At 45.7% G+C, this 20401-nt stretch overlaps 1 protein-coding gene across 4 annotated transcripts; it reads left to right on the forward strand.

The window, feature by feature from the left end:
• The first annotated feature begins 1491 nt into the window (after positions 1-1491).
• On the forward strand, positions 1492-19210 carry sall2 (spalt-like transcription factor 2). 4 transcript variants are annotated; one of them, XM_014191594.2, is made up of 4 exons: positions 1492-1976; positions 7948-8095; positions 13471-17207; positions 17919-19210. In XM_014191594.2, exons 2-4 carry the CDS (start codon positions 8020-8022, stop codon positions 18264-18266), a joined length of 4161 nt encoding a protein of 1386 aa, XP_014047069.2. In that variant the 5' UTR covers positions 1492-1976; positions 7948-8019; the 3' UTR covers positions 18267-19210. The 4 variants fall into 4 exon arrangements, with proteins under 4 accessions (XP_014047069.2, XP_045570750.1, XP_045570749.1 ...); XM_045714793.1 differs by lacking the exon at positions 1492-1976 and adding an exon at positions 6490-6939; XM_014191600.2 differs by lacking the exon at positions 1492-1976 and adding an exon at positions 7130-7773.
• The last annotated feature ends 1191 nt before the right edge of the window (positions 19211-20401 follow it).

Here is a 20401-nt window from a genome sequence, read left to right on the forward strand (position 1 = left end):
CTCACACCCCCATCCATAGTGCCTGCATTATAAATAGCCACATGGCCTTACATTTTACTCATTTGTTTTTCCCAGTCACCCATGCTATTTCAATAATAAATGATTCGATTGTTCCATTGTGTTAGTGATGGTGAATGAACTGATTTCCAAATGTTTTGAAAATGTATACACTGAGTGTACAAAACATTAAGAACATCTGCTCTTTCCATGACATAGACTGACCATGTTAATCCAGGTGAAAACTATGATCCCTTATTGATTTCACTTGTTAAATTCACTTCAATCAGTGTAGATGAAGGGAGGAGACAGGTTAAAGAAGGACTTTTAAGCCTTGAGAAAATTGAGACATGGATGCCATTCACAAGGTGCTTTTGAACAAGGTATGGTAGTAGCTGCCAGGCTTGTGTCAAGAACTGAAACGCTGCTGGGTTTTTCACTTTCAACAGTTTCCCATGCGTATCAATAATGGTCAAGAAAGGACATCCAGCCAACTTGACACAACTGTGGGAAGCATTGGATTCAACATGGGCCAGCATTCCTGTGGAACGCTTTCGACACCTTGTAGAGTCCATGCCCAGACGAATTGAGGCTGTTCTGAGTGAAACTCAATATTAGGAAGGTGTTCTTAATGTTTTGTACACTCATTGTATATGACCAACTAAAGTCGGCTACCTGGCGAGCTAAAGCAAATGCAATCACTGGCCTGCCACACAACCTTGTTTTTGGTATTAGTGAGCCCCCTAGTGGACTCATTCCTCTACATCTTCGTGAAGGTACAGTATGTCAGATTTTATAACTTGTTGCACGAGGCCGTTGGTTGTCATCAGTGCTGGCTGGGTCAGACCAATATACACTCACCTAAAACATAACCTTGCTATCTCTTATGTGCCTTGAAGTGTGACTACTGTCTAAAACACAATGAGAGACTATATACGCTGGGTCTGATAAGAACACGTACACAGCCTGATAACAGTTGTATTGGTGGGGAGTTCAATAGGCCTACATGCCTGACAGAAGACTGATGACGAGCATTATCATTTTTATAGACCTGTGTGTGAGATGTGGGGTGACATTTTGACTGCTAAAATGTGTCACTGACTGTTGTAAACATTCTTCATGTCATGTGCCATTTATGTGCTGTATATTTTGCTAAAGGCCTATGCATTCTTTCCATGGTCCCTAATGCATTTCCTCTATGAATAGAATAGGAATAGAACGGGGTCTGTTCTAAGAGACATATAGGACCATTATAATGTTATAGTCTAGTAGTTGACAAAAATGATAGCCAGGTGGAAAAATAACAGTCCTGCGTTGGAACTTCTAGGTTAGGACCTATTCAAATAGTTCCTAGGTGTTAGGCCTACACGATATTTGCACAATGCCCCCATGGATTTAATACGGGGAAGATATGCGAGTCGGTAAAAAAAATGTTCACTCGGTAGGCTAGTCTAGTCGTGGTCAGGCTGTGTCCTATAGTACAAGTCATGGTGGCGATGAATGTCATTAATTACAGTGGGACGGTATCCGTATTGGACGAACAGACCGACGAACAGACAGCCGCCACTGTCGCAGAAACCACAGACACAGACTGAGAAGCAGGCCGCCCTCGCCAAATAGCCTACAAAGAGGATTGAAAAGGGAAGGGGAGGAGGATGACAGGAATACTAATCCAATTCCCTTTCATTACCGCATAGTAGGCTAGCCTATCTTCACCCTCCCCCGCCTCTTTCTCTGGGTCAGTAAAAACAATGAATTGATACATTTAAGATATCAAATAGTCCCTCTACACTGCGACGATATAAATAAATAATTTGCCAATGCGGTGTTCCACCCGTCTGTCTAAGGGACGACTGCGCATCTTTGTGGCTGTATGCCGGAAAAGGCTATGTCGATGTCCCGACTGGGAGACTTAGCCTATTGCCCAACATATTTTATCATTTTGTAAACCACTGTCAAATATCATCGATTCTAACATGGTGAGTAATTTCCGTTATTTTATTTATGTCGACGACGCAAACGAGGGATATGAGCAATTTGTAGCGATATTTTAGGGCAGTCATAATAATTTATGAAATCATAACTTGTTATGATCAGTGCGCGCGCACGCATGCAACAGGTCGCCGGTACAGTAGCGGGACAGCAGAAGTTATAGCGCTGTTCTCAAACGTTTTTAAAATGTTAGATCGTCGATTTAAATGTCATGGTGCGATGCTACGAAACACACAAATGCTTTGTTGGCACAATAGGCTATGCTTAAATATAATTAAATAGTTTGCGATACACGAACAACGGTTTTGATTTATTTTTCTTTTATTTATTACTATAAAACACTGTTTCTAGTGATGAAAGGTTGTCTAAATATATCGCAAGTCTCTGAAAAGCGAATTCTAAAATGTATACGTGTAGGCCACATCAAACAGTCAAATCAGGATAGGCCTATACATCACTGTCTGGCAGCAGACACGTTGATCCCAACAAATTAAGCAATACATTCAATGTCCAAATTATGGGAGGCAAGGATGACAACTGTATTATGACGAATACATTGTGATTGACTCAAAGCATAGCCCCCAAATAGAATAGTCCTACCCATGGTGCCAACTGTGAATAAGAAACCTATTTTAGAGGTAACCCAAAATAGGCTTGGTGAATAGCTGTCTTTTTTATTTTAATGTTCAGATATTTGTAGGCATACAATCCACAATATCAAATTATATTTAAATCGCTTGATATTTGCAAGATTTATGTTTATATCAATCGATTTTTAATGGTTCTTTAAAACTGGTTTGGGGAAACAGGAGAGGGTTAGGTGTATGTGTGTGTGTGTGTGTGTGTGTGTGTGTTTGGGGTGGTGATGTGCGTACCAGATGTGCGGGCCTGTGTAGAACAGGAGGATACGGTCAAAATCAGGGCAAAGAAATGTGCATTTTGCGCAAAAAATTACACAATTGTGCACAATCATGTTCACACATAATATGATGCACTATAGCGTACTGTACATTTCTGAAAGGGTTTCATGTTGGTCATAATGTGACGTAAGGGCAAGTGCAACACAGGGAACTAAGTATCCTAAAAAATAAATGAGGCCTTTCATTTCTTTAAGCCTTCTGTAGCGTTTTCTGTTTGTTTTGTGTTAACTTCTCATGCAAATCGATTGTGTGGCAGGCCTGCAATGTAGCTGTGCGTATGCAATTAAGGCCTTAATGTAAAATGTGTGTGTGGTAAGGTAAGGGCTCTCCACCCAGCAGTAGCAACTCAAGGCTTATAATCATAAAATAGTTGAAACCCCCCCCAGGTGGATTAGTATGTGATTAAAGGTTATTATAGTTTGCAGTTTTTATGTTCGTTTTTATTTCTATTCATTTTCGATTTTATTTTCAAATCAGTTTAGTTTCACTTAGTTTCCCGACTTGATTTACTATTCTTTATTAGGTTTTAGTTTGATAAAGACATTCCTATTTCGTGTTTACATTATTTAGTTTCCGTTTTAGTGTTAGTAAAAGAGAGTATTCTACTGGTTTGTGACCCACTGACCCTGCCCCTGGTGAGAGGGGAATAAGACAGGGTCAGAGTTGATACACACAATAACTTTATTTACACATGCTGGAGATGTAAATGGGGATGTGCATGGGGATCAAAAGTAGGAAATGTAGTGGTTCTGTAATGGACAGAAACAAAGGTAATGAATACACACATACAACATGAATACACCAGGGCACAAATGCACAGATACTGAATCTTACAGAATATAGCAGTAAGGACAGTATAGATTGCATACGCCACCTGCAGAGTATTACACAACACAGTAAACTCAGAGGGGCACCATACAATAGGCAATAGTAGTAACTAACTATGAAGAACAATATACAAATGTCACACAACTCACTTTGGGCACACATACCATCCCACAAGTCCAGAGATATAAATTTGTCCAGTTGTTGATGGGCAGAGACACTGCCACTGCCTGAGGGAGACTCCCAAGTATTTTGTGAACTGTATAATCAAGAGGATGGGCAGATGTCTGGCCCCCTAGTAAACTCCCTAGCAACCTATCACGACACAGGTCAGAGACAGTTTGAGAGGCAGGTTTATGTTACCTCCTAGACTCTCAGGATCTGGTCGTGGGGGATGGAGAGTGGAGTTCCTAACAGTTAGGGAGGGAAACAAGCATATGAATGGGAGGCTAGGAACCATTTATGTGGTGTAGGTTGTATTTCTCTCCTGTTCGCTAGTGATAGCTAGTAGTCTCGGAAATCCCAGGTCTAGAGCAACAGTTCTAGGTATGTGGAAGATCTCAGAGTCTCTTGGACATTTCGGAGAAGAAAAATAATCCGGGAAGGGGCAAAACCTTTGCAGTGGGTTTTAGTGATGGTAGATGATGCAAACTAGCCACTTGCAAAATGCACTCATTAAAAATAACCTCATCGTTTTCCATCTCGCTAACTAGCTAGCTACTAATTTGTGTCCGATGGGGATGTTGATGCTAGGACAACAAGCTGATAAAGCTGTGATGTCACCAGATAAGCCAGTGACGTGCTTCCCTGTTCCATAGAGATGTATAGAGATCATTACATGGAAATAACCCATTCTTCCACCATTGTAAAGTAGTCAACTGGGTGGGGATTCCTATGGATTGGACTTATGTACATATTTGTATTCATTCCTTTACACTTGTGTGTATAAGGTAGTTGTGAAATTGTTAGGTTATATTACTTGTTAGATATTACTGCATGGTCGGAACTAGAAGCACAAGCATTTCGCTACACTTGCATTAACACCTGCTAACCATGTGTATGTGACAAATAAATGTGATTTGATTTTTGATTTGATTTGATCAGCCAGTGATCAGAGCATTGTCTTCTTCTTCTTCAAATTGGTTTGCCTAGTTTGTAAATGCTTTAAGCTATATGACCGCCATCTAGTGGTCACAATAAATCAATTACACAGACTCCAGCACTGCAGGTGGCGGTTAGTCACCAAAATTAGCTTGACTCTTTTTTCAAACATCAAAACAAGAAGAAAATGGACTACTTTAAAATGGAGATAACCTCAATGGCGGGCCCAGAAGGGACCAACCAATGAATTATACTTGTGAGCAAACATTCCATAACTGCAGGTGGCAGTAAATTGCCAACCTTGGCTTTATACTTGTTCAAATTACACACTCCAGGTGGTAGTATGCACCCTTTCAGTTTGTTTACCAACTTATAGAAATAGTAGAGGAAGAAAATAGACTACTTCAAAATGGAGATGGCCTCAATGGTGCTGCCCGTGCGCTCACAGACGCCATAATCTCGCCCACCAGCCTCTGTTGAACCATCTGGTTTCCAAGCGCCTCAGATCGGGAGTAACCTTGAAGCCTATGGCAGGAGCGGACAAAAAAACCACTGGTTTTAATCTCTCAGTCCATCATCATCTAGTGCAACCCTTAGAACCTCCCCTGAAGTGTGCTGCATCCGGGGGCCAGTATTGTTTTTGTGTTTGTGTTCAACAAAGAGAACTTGGTTAGCTCGCGCAATATGGCTATTCTGTTTCTCAAAATAAACTGCCTATTCTCGCCAATTCAAAGCTACGTTTGTAGTATCTTCTAAGAAAAGTTTTAAGAAGAGTTTGACACTTCGCAAACTGCCTGTGGCAAGCCATCTCCCACAGAGATGTGTAAAAAATTTCCTCCAGTGCTTTAAAGTAGTCTTAGCGTTCTGCATCATTGCCATTGGTACGGAAAAGACTGTGCTTGTACTTTTTTACTGGGGATGGTGTTCCGCACAACTACGACGCCTTTTCTATTTGAAGGGAAGGGAAGGAAAAGGGGATACCTTGTCAGTTTCACAACTGAATGCATTCAATCATGTTACAGGACGGCTAGCAGAGTTACGCTGGCTAGCTATGTATTAGCATGAACAGCAATATTTGAATTGATTATCATGTCACCCCGTAAGTCCACACCCCAAACAGTCCCACACTGTTACCAGGCTCTATGCACCAGCAATTTGGGCCTGGGGACGAGGAAACAAACACCATAATGGGACAGATACAACATTGCGATCTCTATACAACTCTAAGGCTGGAACATTGTTACATTGTGACAGGCAACCCGTCTAGACTAGATAGCTAGTGATAGTGATTTGAAACATCACCATCTCCTGGCACCATTTACCTGCCAGGTTCAGAAGCTTGTAAACCCCATTGGAAAAATAAGACAAAGTGTATGTGTGTGTGTGTGTGTGTTTTTAGTTTACTATCCTTGTGGGGACCAGAAGTCCTCACAAGGATAGTAAAACAAGGAACATTTGGATGAGTGGGGGCATTTTGCCTGTCCCCACAAGGAAAAAGGCTATTTTAGGCTTAGGGGTCAGGTTTAGGGTTAGGTTTAGGGTTAGGAGTTAAGGTTAGGTTGAGTGTCAGGGGTTTAGGGTTAAGGTTAGGGTTCAGTTAAAGGTTTAGGGTTAAGGGTTAGGGGTTAGGGAAAATAAGATTTTGAGTGGGAATCAATTGTTTGGTCCCCACTAGGATAGTAAAACAAACATGTGTGTGTGTGTCTGTGTGTGTCTGTGTGGTTGTGTGAGCATGTGCGTGCATGTTTGGGTACAGGTTGGCCTACCCACAAAATAGCATCCTCCATGGATTATAGATATACTATTCAAAGAGGTGAGTCCAGTCAAGTCTTTGTATTGGATGATTGACGGACGGTGAGCAGCGGTGTCCAACCAATCTATTGGTGGAACCCCAACTTGGAATTCCATCTACCTCCCTTCCAGCGTTCCCGATGCAAAAGCTCCATTAACAGGCCACTGAATGAACAGGAATTTGCGACAATGGCGCTAGGACACAGCTGAGTGAGCATCACCCTCCGTGAGCCTCTCGAATACACAGGACCACTGACGCGAAGCACAATGCTTCCTTTTCAACATCCGGCTCTACTGCTTACCACGTGGAGAGGTAATGAAAATGAGGGGCAGCCAGAGTGAGAGATTTTTTTAAATGTTTTTTTTACTGGATCTACCCCACACACACACACGCACGCACACATGCACACGCATGCACACACGACACACACACACACACACACACACACACACACACACACACACACACACACACACACACACACACACACACACACACACAGCTATGTCTTACTATACTTGTGAGGACTTTGATCAACAATTGATTCCGATTCAAAATCATATTTTCCATAATCCTTAACCCTAAACCTTACTCTAACCACTAACCCCTAACCTTAACCCTTGTTTTAACCCTAATTCTAACCCCAACCCTAAACCTAACCCCTAAAATAGCCTTTTTACAAGTGAGGACCGGAAAAATGTCCTCACTTCTCAAAATATTAGTTGGTTTACTATTCTTTTGAGGACTTCTGGTACTCACAAGTATAGTAAAACGTGTACACATATACAAAGAGACAAATCAAATCAAGTGAGAGGTGTAAATGAATTGGCCTACTGTTCTTCATCAAATGTAGGCTATACGGACTAAGATAAAATGTAGGGCAGTATTGAAGTTTTATTTGCGTCACGGGGATGCAAAACTTTAGTATTTAAATCAATGGACAGCACTTTCTGGGGTCCACATGATTGTGTTTGTCTGAATGACAGAACGTGATGGGCTTTTGTGGGTGAGGTGGAGGCAAGAGGAGTGAGGAGGGAGTCATGGCTCAAAAGAAGTGGTGTTCATTCGCCATTTGAATGCAAATGTAGTGGTTGAACAAGAGGACTATGTGTGTGTGTGTGTTTTGTGAGAGGGGGGGGTCTAACGGTGAGTTTGAGAAAAGAAGACTTGTTGAGAGAAAAAATTTAAACACATGCCTGTAGTCTTCACAAGTTTTTCACTTTTGCACCACGATGCCACCAACAGAGTTGGACATTTGTGGCGGAAAATTCACCTGTGCTTCTCTTCTAATTCGCGTAATTTAGTTAACCACTTTTTCAGTGTGCAGGGAGAAAAAAATCTAAGCATTCTGTTGGCCCATGTACCGCTGCATCAGTCGCGTCCTGCTGAAGCATGTCTCGTCGGAAACAGAAACGACCCCAGCAGCTCATGAGCCTGCTCCCTGCCGCCTCTCCAATACTAGAGCATGGTGAGAAATGGACTATTATTGATATGCAAGTCAACAACTGAATACAGTAGCTATTAGTATGGAAATAATGAACTTTTTGTGTTGTGTTGTCAAATGTTTGTTTTTCTCCATTTTGTTTTTTCAAAATATAGCTTGACATGATTTTTCAAATAAATAAGCCACATTGTTATATATATATTTTTCTGGGTAGTTAATAACTTGATTTCCTCTACAGAACAGTGCTTGTGTAGTGGCACATGTTTAAAGAGACTTAAAGAGACAGTATATAGTACCTGTCACCTGGAAAGTTTTGGTGAGAGTTTTATTGAAAACGTTGACCCTGTCTCCGTCAGTTCAGAATCTAAAGTTGTGGGGACGCTATGATGATCCTTTTAATATGTCAGCAATGGTGTGATATTATTGCAATTATGGTGTCTGAGGAGTCTTTGTTTTCTTCTTTCTGATCCTATGTATTAGTGTATGTGTTTCTTTCCTTCTCACTGCCTTCACCAACCCTCCCTGTAATGGCAGATTCAAAGACACAGACCACCCAGTTAGTGGGCATATAAAGAGGAGGAAAGATGAAAACGTAGAGGCAATACAGTGTAGAGAAGATGTTACAGTGTTACACTGAAAAGTCTTATAAACTCTATCATTCCAAATATGTGTATTTTCAATTTTGGAAAGGCCATTTAGGAGATGAGAGGGAGATGGTAGAGGAACTGATGAACGCGAGAGGTGCTTTATAAGGTGTTGTAACTGCAATAACATGCAATCCCATTGTCCCTCTGGGGCTTTGTCGTTGAGCAGTGAGGCATGAACATACCCAAGAACTAGTGTGTGTGGGTCTATATGTGTTTATATGCGTTTGTAGGTCTACGACCAGTCACAGAGGGCTAATTAGGTGTAATAGTTTAGTAACATTGTAGTGGTAGGTTTTAGTAATATTGTGTGTGTGTGTGTGTGCTTGTCTCTCTCTCTGTGTGTGTGTGTGTGTGTGTGTGTGTGTGTGTGTGTGTGTGTGTGTGTGTGTGTGTGTGTGTGTGTGTGTGTGTGTGTGTGTGTGTGTGTGTGTGTGTGTGTGTGTGTGTGTGTGTGCATGTGTGTGTGCGTGTGTGTGTGTGCGTGTGCTTGTCTCTCTCTCTGTGTGTGTGTGTGTGTGCGTGCGTGTGCTTGTCTCTCAGAGTGTGTGTGTGTGTGCTTGTCTCTCTCTCTCTCTGTGTGTGTGTGTGTGTGTGTTTGTGTGTGTTTGTGTGTGTGTGCTGTGTGTGTGTGTGTGTGTGTGTGTGTGTGTGTGTGTGTGTGTGTGTGTGTGTGTGTCTATATGTCAGGATTCCCCTACTGGCGGCCCACGGCGGTTTTATTTGGCCCCCAAGTTTTCTGAGCAAAAAAAAATTAATAATATATATATCTAGAGTGTATATTAATCTTTTTTTGTTGTTGTTGAATTTTTATTGTTTGACATGAGACTGTAAAAACACCAGGAAATCAGATCCAAGCGATTTTAATTTTGGAAATATGTTCCCAAGTATTCCCACGAATAATAGAGAGACGCTATCGTATACAAATAATAATAATAATAAATGATAATTGATTGGATTTATATATCGCTTTTCTACCAACTGAGGTACTCAAAGCGTTTTACATACAGTGGTGGGAAAAGTACCCAATTGTCATACTTGAGTAAAAGTAAAAATACCTTAATAGAAAATGACTCAAGTAAAAGTAAAAGTCACCCAGTAAAATACTAGAGTAAAAATCTAAAAGTATTTGGTTTTAATATACTTAAATATCATAAGTAAATTTAATTGCTGAAATATACTTGTGTTTTAAAAGTAAAAGTATAAATAATTTCAAATTCCTTATATTAAGCAAACCAGACGGCACCATTTTCCCCAAAAAATTATTTCAAATCCAACACTGACATAATTTACAAATGAAGCATGTGTTTAGTGAGTCTGCCAGATCAGAGGCAGTAGGGATAACCAGGGATGTTCTCTTGATAAGTGAGTGAATTGGACAATTTTCCTGTCCTACTAAGCATTCAAAATGCAACGAGTACTTTTGGGTGTCAGGGAAAATGTATGGAGTAAAATGTACATGATTTTCTTTAGGAATGTACTGAAGTAAAATTAAAAGTTGGCAAAAATATAAATAGTAAAGTAAAGTACAGATACCCCAAAAAATGACTTACTTTCAAGTATTTTTACTTACGTACTTTACTCCACTGTTTACATAGTATGGGGAAACTCACCTCATTCACCATCAATGTGTAGCACCCACCTCAGTGATGCACGGCGACCATTTTTGTGCCAGAACGCTCACCACGCATCAGCTATCAGGTAGAGAGGTGAAGAGTGATATATGCCAATTAGGAATGAGGGGGATGATTAGGTGGCCATGATGGAATGTAGCCAGGTTGGGAATTTAACCATCACATCGGGGTGAACACCCCTACTTTTACAATATGTTCCATTGGATTTTGAATGACCACAGAGAGTCAGGACACCAATTTTATCGTCCCATCTGAAAGACGGCACACTACGCCAGGCAATGTCCCCAAATGTAATCAAGGTTTGAAATTATTCTATTTTAGTCAAATATTATGTGTTTAGGCTTCTTGCAGTCAATTTGAAATCTAAAAATCTTTGTTTTATTATGCCCTCTGACCAGCCACTCAAGAAATAAATTGGCTGGTGGGTGAATCTAGTTGATTATCCTTGCTATACAGTGCATTCAGAAAGTATTCAGACCCCTTGACTTTTTCCACATTTTGTTACGTTACAGCCTTATTTTAAAATTGATTAAATTTTTAAAAATCATCATCAATCTACACCCCATAATGCCAAAGTGAAAACAGGTTTTTAGAAATGTTTGCAAATGTATTAAAAATAAAAAAACGTATTTACATAAATATTCAGACCCTTTGCTATGAGATTCGAAATTGAGCTCAGGTGCATCCTGTTTCCATTGATCATCCTTTAGATCTTTCTACAACTTGATTGAGTCCACCTGTGGTAAATTCAATTGATTGGACATGATGTAGAAAGGCACACACCTGTCTATATAAGGTTCCACAGTTGACAGTGCATGTCAGAGCAAAAATCAAGCCATGAGGTCGAAGGAATTGTCCGTAGGGCTACGAGACAGGAGTGTGAAGGCACAGATCTGGGGAAGGGTACAAAAAAATGCCTGCAGCATTAAAGGTCCCTAAGAACACAGTGGCCTCCATCATTCTTAAATAAAAGAAGTTTCAAACCACCAAGACTCTGCCTAGAGCTGGTCACCCGGCCAAACTGAGCAATTGGGGTCAAGGGCCTTGGTCAAGGAGGTGACCAAGAACCTGATGGTCACTCTGACAGAGCTCCAGAGTTCCTCTGTGGAGATGGAAGAACCTTCCAGAAGGACAACCATCTCTGCAACACTCCACCAATCAGGCCTTTATGGTAGAGTGGCCAGACGGAAGTCACTCCTCAGTAAAAGGCTCATGACATCCTGCTTGGAGTTTGCCAAAAGGCAACTAAAGGACTCTCAGACCATGAAAAACAAGATTCTCTGGTCTGATGAAACCAAGATTGAACTCTTTGGACTGAATGCCAAGCGTCTGGAGGAATCCTGGTACCATCCCTACGGTGAAGCATGGTGGTGGCAGCATCATGCTGTGGGGATGTTTTTCAGCGGCAAGGACTGGGAGACTAATCAGGATCAAGGGAAAGATGAACAGAGCAAAGTACAGCGAGATCCTTGATGAAAATCTGCTCCCAAGCGCTCACGTCCTCAGACTGGGGGCGAAGGTTCACCTTCCAATAGGACAACGACCCTAAGCACACAGCCAAGACAATGCAGGAGTGGCTTCTGGACAAGACTCTGAATGTCCTTGAGTGGCCCAGCCAGAGCCTGGACTTGAAACCAATCAAACATCTCTGAAAATACCTGTTCCCTATCCAACCTGACAGAGCTTGAGAGGATCTGCAGAGAAGAATGGGAGAAACTCCCCAAATACAGGTGTGCCAAGCTTGTAGTGTCATACCCAAGAAGACTCAAGGCTGTAATTGCTGCCAAAGGTGCTTCAACAAAATACTGACTGAAGGGTCTGAATACTTATCTAAATGTGATATTTCAGTTTTAGATGTTTTATACATTTGCAGAAATGTATAAAAACCTGTTTTTGCTTTGTCATTGTGGGGTATTGTGTGTAGATTGATGAGGGGAAAAAAATATTTAATCAATTTTAGAATAAGGCTGTAACTTAACAAAATGTGGAAAAAGTCAAGGGGTCTGAATGTTTTGTGAATGCACTGTATGTGTTTATATGCATTTGTAGGTCTGCAACCAGTATAGTTGGGTCTAATAGTGTAGTAACATTGTAGTGATATGGTGTAGTAATATTGTGTTTGTTATTGTAGATGTGGGTGTGTGTATGTATTTGTGTGTGTGTGTTTTGGTAGTGAAGTGTGGTCGTTGATGGTCTGTGAGTCATCGGGTCTGGTAGCCTGTTTGTTTTCTTTTGCCCCCACCTCTTCCTCTGCCTGCCCAGAACTAGAAGGAATGTGTGACCCCAGTGTTCTTAAGGTCAAGTCTGCCTGCCAAACACAGCCACTGTCCAGTACCCACAGACTGCCTGTCCCTGACACCCTATTGGGTTATGGGGGAAGGGTGCAGATGAAAGACAGAACAAATGGAGAGAGAGAGAGAGAGAGATAAAGAGAGCGAATAAGAGAGAGTGTGATAGAGTGCATGTCTATATATGCGTGTCTTTTTCAGAGGTCAGGGTGGTAAGAGGTTTTAGGGACCATTGTCCTCTGTCCTGTGTTGCCGTGGAAACAAGGTAGGCTGCTCAGTGTGGCTGGTGTAGTCTTGCAAGCCAGGGGAATTTGGGTGTGGGGGGGGGCAGAGTTGACAAGGACAGAGACAATAAAGAGAGAAGTAAAGAGGAAAGAGAGGGGGAGTTTGGATGATGAGGCGGTGGAGAAGAGAGTAAAGAGGCAAACTGGCCCTGGATCTGGTGTTCACCTGACAGCATGGTCTCCGAATGTATAGATGTTATCTGAGGGCTTCAGTCCTATCTGCTACTACTTGATAAATCACAATTCTCAGAGGGACAGAGGCATTTCATTTACTCGTAGTTGTTACCTGTATGATGGATTTGCTTCAGTTGTTTTTCTTTGCTATCCACTGATCATCATTGGTGTGTCAACACTCACTGTCAGATAAGGTTGACTGGTGGAAAACACTCTCAAGAGGGCATTCTGAGCAGTGCTCAAATTGATTTCAGATAGAGTTTTATGAACCGAAAGTAGTAAAAGTGTGTTAAGTAGATTCAAAGCTCTGTCTTGCTCAATATTACAATAACTAAGTCAACTTTCTCTCTTGTCTTCTTTCTCTTCTTTTTTCAGATGACCAGTTGGCAGTGAAGTCATTTTTCTTTCCTTTGACCACAGACTCCTCCTCCTCTTCATCTTCCTTCTCTCCTCAGAGCTACCACCCCCCACTAGCTCAAGGTCCCAACTTTGGGGGGCTTCACACCCCCTCTCTACCAAGCGAGGGCTCCCCCCTCTCCCGCTCCCCCTGCCAGCCCACTCTCTGCCCCATCTCCCTCGCAGACCCCCAGTCCTCCCTCTCCCCTGACTTCCCCGATCCCTCCCTCTCCTCCCAGACAGTCCTGAGCCTCCCCGACCTCACCTCCACGTCACCTTCCAGTCAGACCCACCCTCCCCGCTCTCTCATGGCCTCTCCCAAGCTAGGCGTGTCAGCCACTACCACCTCCTCCTCCTCTTCATCAGCCTCCCTCTGCCCCCTGCCCCACCCTGGCAGCCCTAGCCCCGTTCCAGAGGGCCCCCCCAGCCCCGTGACACCCTCCCCAAGCCCGGGCACTGCCTCTGCCCCTCCACCCCGTGCCCACCTTAGCATTGCAGTGATCCTGGAAGAGCTGCGGGTGCTGCAGCAGAGGCAAATCCACCAGATGCAGATGACGGAGGAGATCTGCAGGCAGGTGCTGCGGCTGGGTGGGGCCTCCTGTGCCCTGGAGGTGCCCCAGATCCTCCTGCCTCCTCTGCCCCAGCTCTGTCTGGAGGGCAGTGAGAGGACCTCCAGTCCTCCCCAGCCTACACCCACTCAGCCTCCTAACACTGTAGCCCCTCTCCTGGCCTGCTTCTCCACCCTGCTCCCTCCCCAGCCTGCCTCCAAGCCCTCCAAGCCCAGCCACAGCCTGTCCCATGTCCTGCGTCCACACAAGCCTCAGATGGAGGGTGCAGGAGGGGCTACTGGGTCTTATCTTTACCCTGGGACCAGTGTCCGCCCTTCCTCCTCCTCTTCTTCCTCCTCTGCCTCGTCTGCCATCTCCACCATGGCTTCCTCCAACTACCCCCTGGCCCTCTCCCTGGCCTTGCCCACTCGTTTTCTCCATGAGAAATCCCCCAACACCACTTTAACCAGTGGCCACGGTGGTCTGTCCTTCCTCACCCCGCCCCTGCCCACCACTGCCTCTATGGCACCCCCCTCCTCTCAGGAGCCCCACCTGTCTGTCTCCTCAGCGGGGTCCTCGTCCTCCTCCCTGGGGCGTCTGCAGCATGCCTGTCGGTTCTGTGGGAAGCTGTTCAGCAGTGACTCGTCCCTGCAGATCCACCTGCGCTCCCACACGGGTGAGAGGCCCTACCAGTGCCCTGTCTGCCTCAGCCGCTTCACCACCCGCGGCAACCTCAAGGTGCACTTCCTCCGCCACCGCGAGCAGAACCCAGAGCTCTCGCTCTCCCTCCTCCCCCCCTCCCTATTTGGAATGGGTATGGGACCAGTGGGGGGGTCTGAGCCCCAGGGTCAGCCAATGAGCAGCACTGGTCTGAGCGTAAGCGCAGCGCAGGCTCAGAGGCGTCGTAAACGGCGGGCTGAGGATGACCTGTATGGAGACGGTATGGAGGTGGATGGTGCCGGAGGGGGCTTTTCTCTGGGGGTGTCCACCGGTGCTCCCCCCTCTTCACTCCCCCTGCCCCCCAGTGTGGACCTGGCCCTCATCTCCACCGCCCACTCCCTCCTGCGGCTCAACCAAGCCGCTGCTGCAGCTGCCTCCATATCCTCTGCTGCTTCCTCACTCACATCCTCTTCTTCCTCCTCTGCATCCTCCTCCCTCGCCTCCTCTCACCTCTCTGTCCCCTCCTCGGCCGCCTCTGCCATTGCTGGGTTCTTTAAAGGGGCCAAGCAGCAGTGCTTTGATGAGAACACGCCCCCTCACCTTCCCATGATGTCTCACTCTGCTTACTCCCAGCTGGCCCACCTCCCTAAACTCCTCTTCCCCTCTGGTTCCCCCCACCATCACCCTGCCTTGGGCCTATTCCGCCCTCCACCCCCTGCTCCAGGCTCTTCCCACCTCTCCTCCACCCACTCTCAGCTCTCCTTCCCCTTCTCCCACTACCCCAAAGCCCAGGCCTTCACCACCTCCTCCTCCACTCCCTCCTCAGACACCTCCAAGCTGCAGCGGCTGGTGGAAAAGCTGGAGAAGGAGCCTCCCACCTCCTCTTCCTGGGCCTCCTCCTCAGGGGAGACCTCTCACAGCAGCATGGCCTCCACTGGGTTGTTTAGCAGCGGCCTCATGGGTGCTAGTACCTCCAGCACCTACGTGATGGCATCCCCATCATCCTCCACCCACGTCCCCACCTCCGTTTCCAACTTCACCAGAGAGATGGTGGCTGCTCTGGGCATGAGTGCCAACGGGGGCAGCGCTCTGGCAGGCGCCATTCTCCCCGGCCTGGGCATCATGAGCACTGGCTCCCTGGCCCCCAACCAGTGTGGGGTATGTCTACGTGTGCTGAGCTGCCCCAGGGCACTGCGTCTGCACCAGGCCACCCACCTGGGTGAGCGCCCCTTCCCCTGTAAACTGTGTGGACGCTCCTTCTCCACCAAGGGCAGCCTGCGGTCCCACCTGGCCACCCACCGTGCCCGCCCGCCCAACTCCCGCGCCCAAAACTCCTGCCCACTGTGCCAGCGCAAGTTCACCAATGCACTGGTGCTGCAACACCACATCCGCATGCACCTGGGAGGGCAGCTGCCACCGGAAGGCGCTCCGGAGTCTCTGTCAGAGCCAATAGCAGAGCCAGACGCTGTATCCCTGTCCCAGCCCCAGCCCAATGACACCTCCAATGTTTCTATTGAGAGCTTCACTGCAGCCTCAGGCAGCCAGTCAAAGAGCTCAGCAGCGTCCACCCACATTCAAACCCTAGTAGGAGGCTCTGCCCCCATATCCTCCAGTGTGACATCACCAGCGTGTGTCGGGGAGCCAAGCAGATCTCACTCCTCCAGCCCCGACCTGATCCCGCCCTCTGACCTCAGCCCTGACCCTTTCCTAAACCCCACCTCACATACCCCTCCGCCTGGCAGCGCCGACCCCCCGGTCCTGTGTGTCAGCGTGCCCTCCCCACCTCCAGCCCTGGGCGATTCAAGCTCCCCAGTCAGTGATGACAAACATGCGGAACTCCTTGATACATCCATTGATACTCCAGCCAGTAAGACAAGCCCTGCTCACACTTCCTCCAGTGCTCTCAAAACCACTCCCTTGTCCAGTCTCATGATGTCAGACTGTCTATTGGGTGAGAATTCCCTTCCTCTCGATGTCTTCTACCCTGGCCCAAGATCAAACCTGGAAGATCTACTGAGCTCTCCAACACTTGGTGCCCCAGTAGCACACCCTAGCCCAGCCCCCTCCTTTACTTCAGTCCTTAGCCCAGAGTACCCTAAAACCTACCTAGCACCCACACTAAACCCTGAACAGCCTACTAAACCCAAAACCCCAGAGCCCACAGAGGAAGACAGGGTTGAAACCTCTCCGCCTGCAGCACCAAAGCAAGCCCCTGTGCTTGATGTGGACCACAGAATGTCACCACTGTCAGAGACTACAGAGACAGGCAACACTGAGGCTGGGGATGTTCCACAGAAAGCTGTCGCCTACACCAGGGAGACGAGGCTGGGGGCATACCTCAGCTCCCATGGGAAGGAGGATGGGATGGGTGGTGTCAGAGACCGACTGGAAGGCACTGTTCCAATCAGTCTGGCTCCCACTCTCCCCCCTCCCATGTCTCGCCCTGAGAAGAAGACCTACAGCTGTGTCGAGTGTGGGAAAGAGTATGCCAGCCGCAGTGGACTGAAGGTAAGAGAATGGGGGGAGAGAATGATGTGGGTATAGATTGGTGTGGGGTTGGTAAAAAACGTGGTCCTCTCTTATGGACTACATGTTTAATGGACTACATGTTTATAGCTGCTTTGAAGTGGTTTATTCATCTGTGGAATTGTACATTCGATGTCCAAAACATTGCAACCTATGAACCTGACATTACTTCTAAAACTAGTTTGATCCGATAGTTGGTTTTCAGGTTACATTGAACTGAAACATTCACTGATGAGAAGGCTGCGTCCAGACTGAGGTGAATCAGTCAAGCTAAATGTTTGTGATATAAATGATATATCCAGCCAGGGTGACTCAGTGGTTGGTCGGAGTGCACTAGCGGTTCTGGGGGTTGGGGTGGGGTGGGCAGTGCCCCTGTGACAACAATTTTGGACCCCCTTGTGGACCCCCTAAATGTGGAGTATGAAGTAATTTTTACATAACAAATTTTTGCTATCGTTCTTTTTTTACATACATTATTAGACAGTGGCAACGATGATGATTATGAACATGGTCTTTTGCCTGCTAATGCCTGCAATGCAGTGAAGAAAACGATATGACAACAATAACGTCTAATGTAACTGGCCCCTCTAACAGTACAACTGGCTCCAGCTTGGCCCCCCAGTTGAAATGGTCTAGAACTGCCACTGTCGGAGTGGCACTTATGAAATCTGTTATTTTCATGTTCATCCACAGGGACACATGAAGCATCATGGAGGGGTTGTCAAGGCAACACGTCCCCCTGTACGGAGCGGTCGCTCAGCGTCTGAGCGACTTCCTGCTAACACACCTACAACGTCCTCCACCCCGCCAACCACCAGGAGCAACGTGGGCTTCTGGAACCAGTACCAAGCCTTCCTCAACACCAGCAACGACCCGGCAGACGACCCAGCACAAGGCCCGACCAGTGGCAGCCAAGGAGAGGACGGGGAGATGCCCCGATTGGCTGAATCTCCTATTAGATCCCAACTGTCAAAGGAGTCGACCACTGGGAGGGGCTCAGGGGAGGGATCTGATGAAGGACCTACTCTAGAGTCAATGTGATTGGCTCTGTGATGCTCTGGTGCTCTCAATGGACATTCACTGTTCCTTTGGGTCAAATCGTATGGGCTTTTGTATTGTATTGCTTCCAAAATAATTTGAGTAGTCTGTCGGTTTGGTAGTCCCTGAGTAAATTGCTTAGTTAGTTTGTGAAAACTGTAAGTTGGCCATCCTGGCCTTTTGTTTTAGAAGAGGAGGAAGCTGAAGGATGCAAAAAGATGACATGACTCCAGGATTGAGAGCTTGAGGAGGCCAGAAGTCACTGTCAAGACGATGAGAGTTGGAGCTGGTTTCTAGAACGAGAGCTCTGTTAGACAGAGCTTTTCTTTAGCGAGTTTTAAAGGTCATTTTCCTGAACAGAGTCTGACTCAATGTTTATTTGATAGATAGAATCTCTAATAAAGACATGTATTGGAAAAGGAGGCAAGGTAGAGAGGAAGTAACACTGTTCGCACATAAACAATTCCTTCACTCAAACACAAAAGGGTAAGGTAGGTGCAACAGATTGGGAGGGGTCACTAAACTAAACTTGTACAGTAGCTTCAACCCTGACAGTCTATGGAGATGCAGTCTCTCATCCTCACCCTACTACTGTACAAAACCTAATCTTTAATGTCATGGTGAGTAACTCGAGATCACTCCAGACTCTTCTTCCAACTGATTGTCAGAGAAGCGCAGAGTAGAGGAGGTTGTGGTCTGCCAGGTAGAGAAAGAGACAGTTTCCTGTGTGACCCTTTCCTTTGGATCTTATGAATAAGCTGATTGTTGTTTGGTCTCACAGTGATGTTCGTTTTCTGTAACTCGTTGTCTTCGGTTCATGTTGTGTCTTTACAACAACAAAAAAGAAAAGAATCAGAGGTATACGTCTGATATTGTTGTGAGTTGTACTTTCAGTGTATGCCAGAGAATTAAGATTGATTAAAACAAATAAACAGATAAAGAAACAACTGGGAGGATGACAATTTCTCGGTGTTTTGGACGCCTATCATGCCTGTTCTACATTCTGCTGTAGAGCTGTGTGTTTTGTTGATTTGTGACATAAATATGTGTGCGGCACACACTGCCGTTAGTGACATCAAATAAATGGCTACATGCACACAAGAACATAGTGTGTGCGTGTGGGCCTTTCTTTGCGCAAGTGTGTGACCGTGCGTGCGTGTTGGCACAGCACTGTGTAGTAGACCCTAACTGCCTTCATCTTGGCAGGTTTCCTGACACACAGGCGTCACTAATTCCTGCTCTCTTTCAACACAATTCAACTCCTCTGCCTTCTTCTGTGTCTGTCACATCAACCGAAAGGAAGAGAGGGGAAAGAGGCCAGCTGTCCCCACTTCAGCCCCTAATCTCTTCAGCCATGACAACCAGAGCAGCCATGCAGAGTCGCTGTGTGTGTGTGTGTGTGTGTGTGTGTGTGTGTGTGTGTGTGTGTGTGTGTGTGTGTGTGTGTGTGTGTGTGTGTGTGTGTGTGTGCGTGCGCGTGTGCGTGCTGCACGCTGCACGTGCATTGTGAATGAAACCTGAATCTCTGTGTGAAAGGTCAGGAGGGGGCTGATGGCTCAGACGGTGATCACTGGCCATTGAGGGTTGCAAGGACAGCCAAGGCATAGGCATTACAATTCTAGAGTGTCAGTGCAACTAAACACACACAGATGCACCAGGCACTGAATATTCTGTGGGTTTGGTGTCTGTGTGGATCTATTTAGCTAGTGCCAATTCATCTAACCACTTACAAAAGAACATTGGTGCATGTGGCATACAACTGATCACCACATGCATGACAAGTATACTAAGTAGGAAAGATTAGTATGTCTGTACAGCAGGTGGCAGTGTGCACAGTTTCAGATGCCGGTCCAGACTCCAGACAAAGAGGTGAAAGGAGGAGTGGAAGTGGTGAACAAAACAGCCCATAGAATACCCTCAAGTATGACTGTCAAGGCATTATTGAAATATGTCACTTAACTTTGAGAGTTTGGGCAAAAAGACAATGACTTGATATACAGTGCTATACACAACCTTCAGGATTTTTTAAAAATGTAGTTATATACGTTAAATAATATAGTACTGGTTAAAGCCACCGGGTGACAGTGTTAGGCCTTCAACATGAGAACTTGTTGGATTGACCAACTGAACTAACTGAC

The sequence above is a fragment of the Salmo salar genome, chromosome ssa03 (assembly GCF_905237065.1).
Source record: "Salmo salar chromosome ssa03, Ssal_v3.1, whole genome shotgun sequence".
Classification (NCBI taxonomy): Eukaryota; Metazoa; Chordata; class Actinopteri; order Salmoniformes; family Salmonidae; genus Salmo; species Salmo salar.

Bases quoted from the DNA above. Each gene is read 5' to 3' on its own strand.
- sall2 (XM_014191594.2), top strand. From the start codon at position 8,020: ATGTCTCGTCGGAAACAGAAACGACCCCAGCAGCTCATGAGCCTGCTC. The intron at 8,096-13,470 runs GTGAGAAATGGA...TTCTTTTTTCAG, and splicing joins CTCTCCAATACTAGAGCATG to ATGACCAGTTGGCAGTGAAG. The intron at 17,208-17,918 runs GTAAGAGAATGG...GTTCATCCACAG, and splicing joins CCAGCCGCAGTGGACTGAAG to GGACACATGAAGCATCATGG.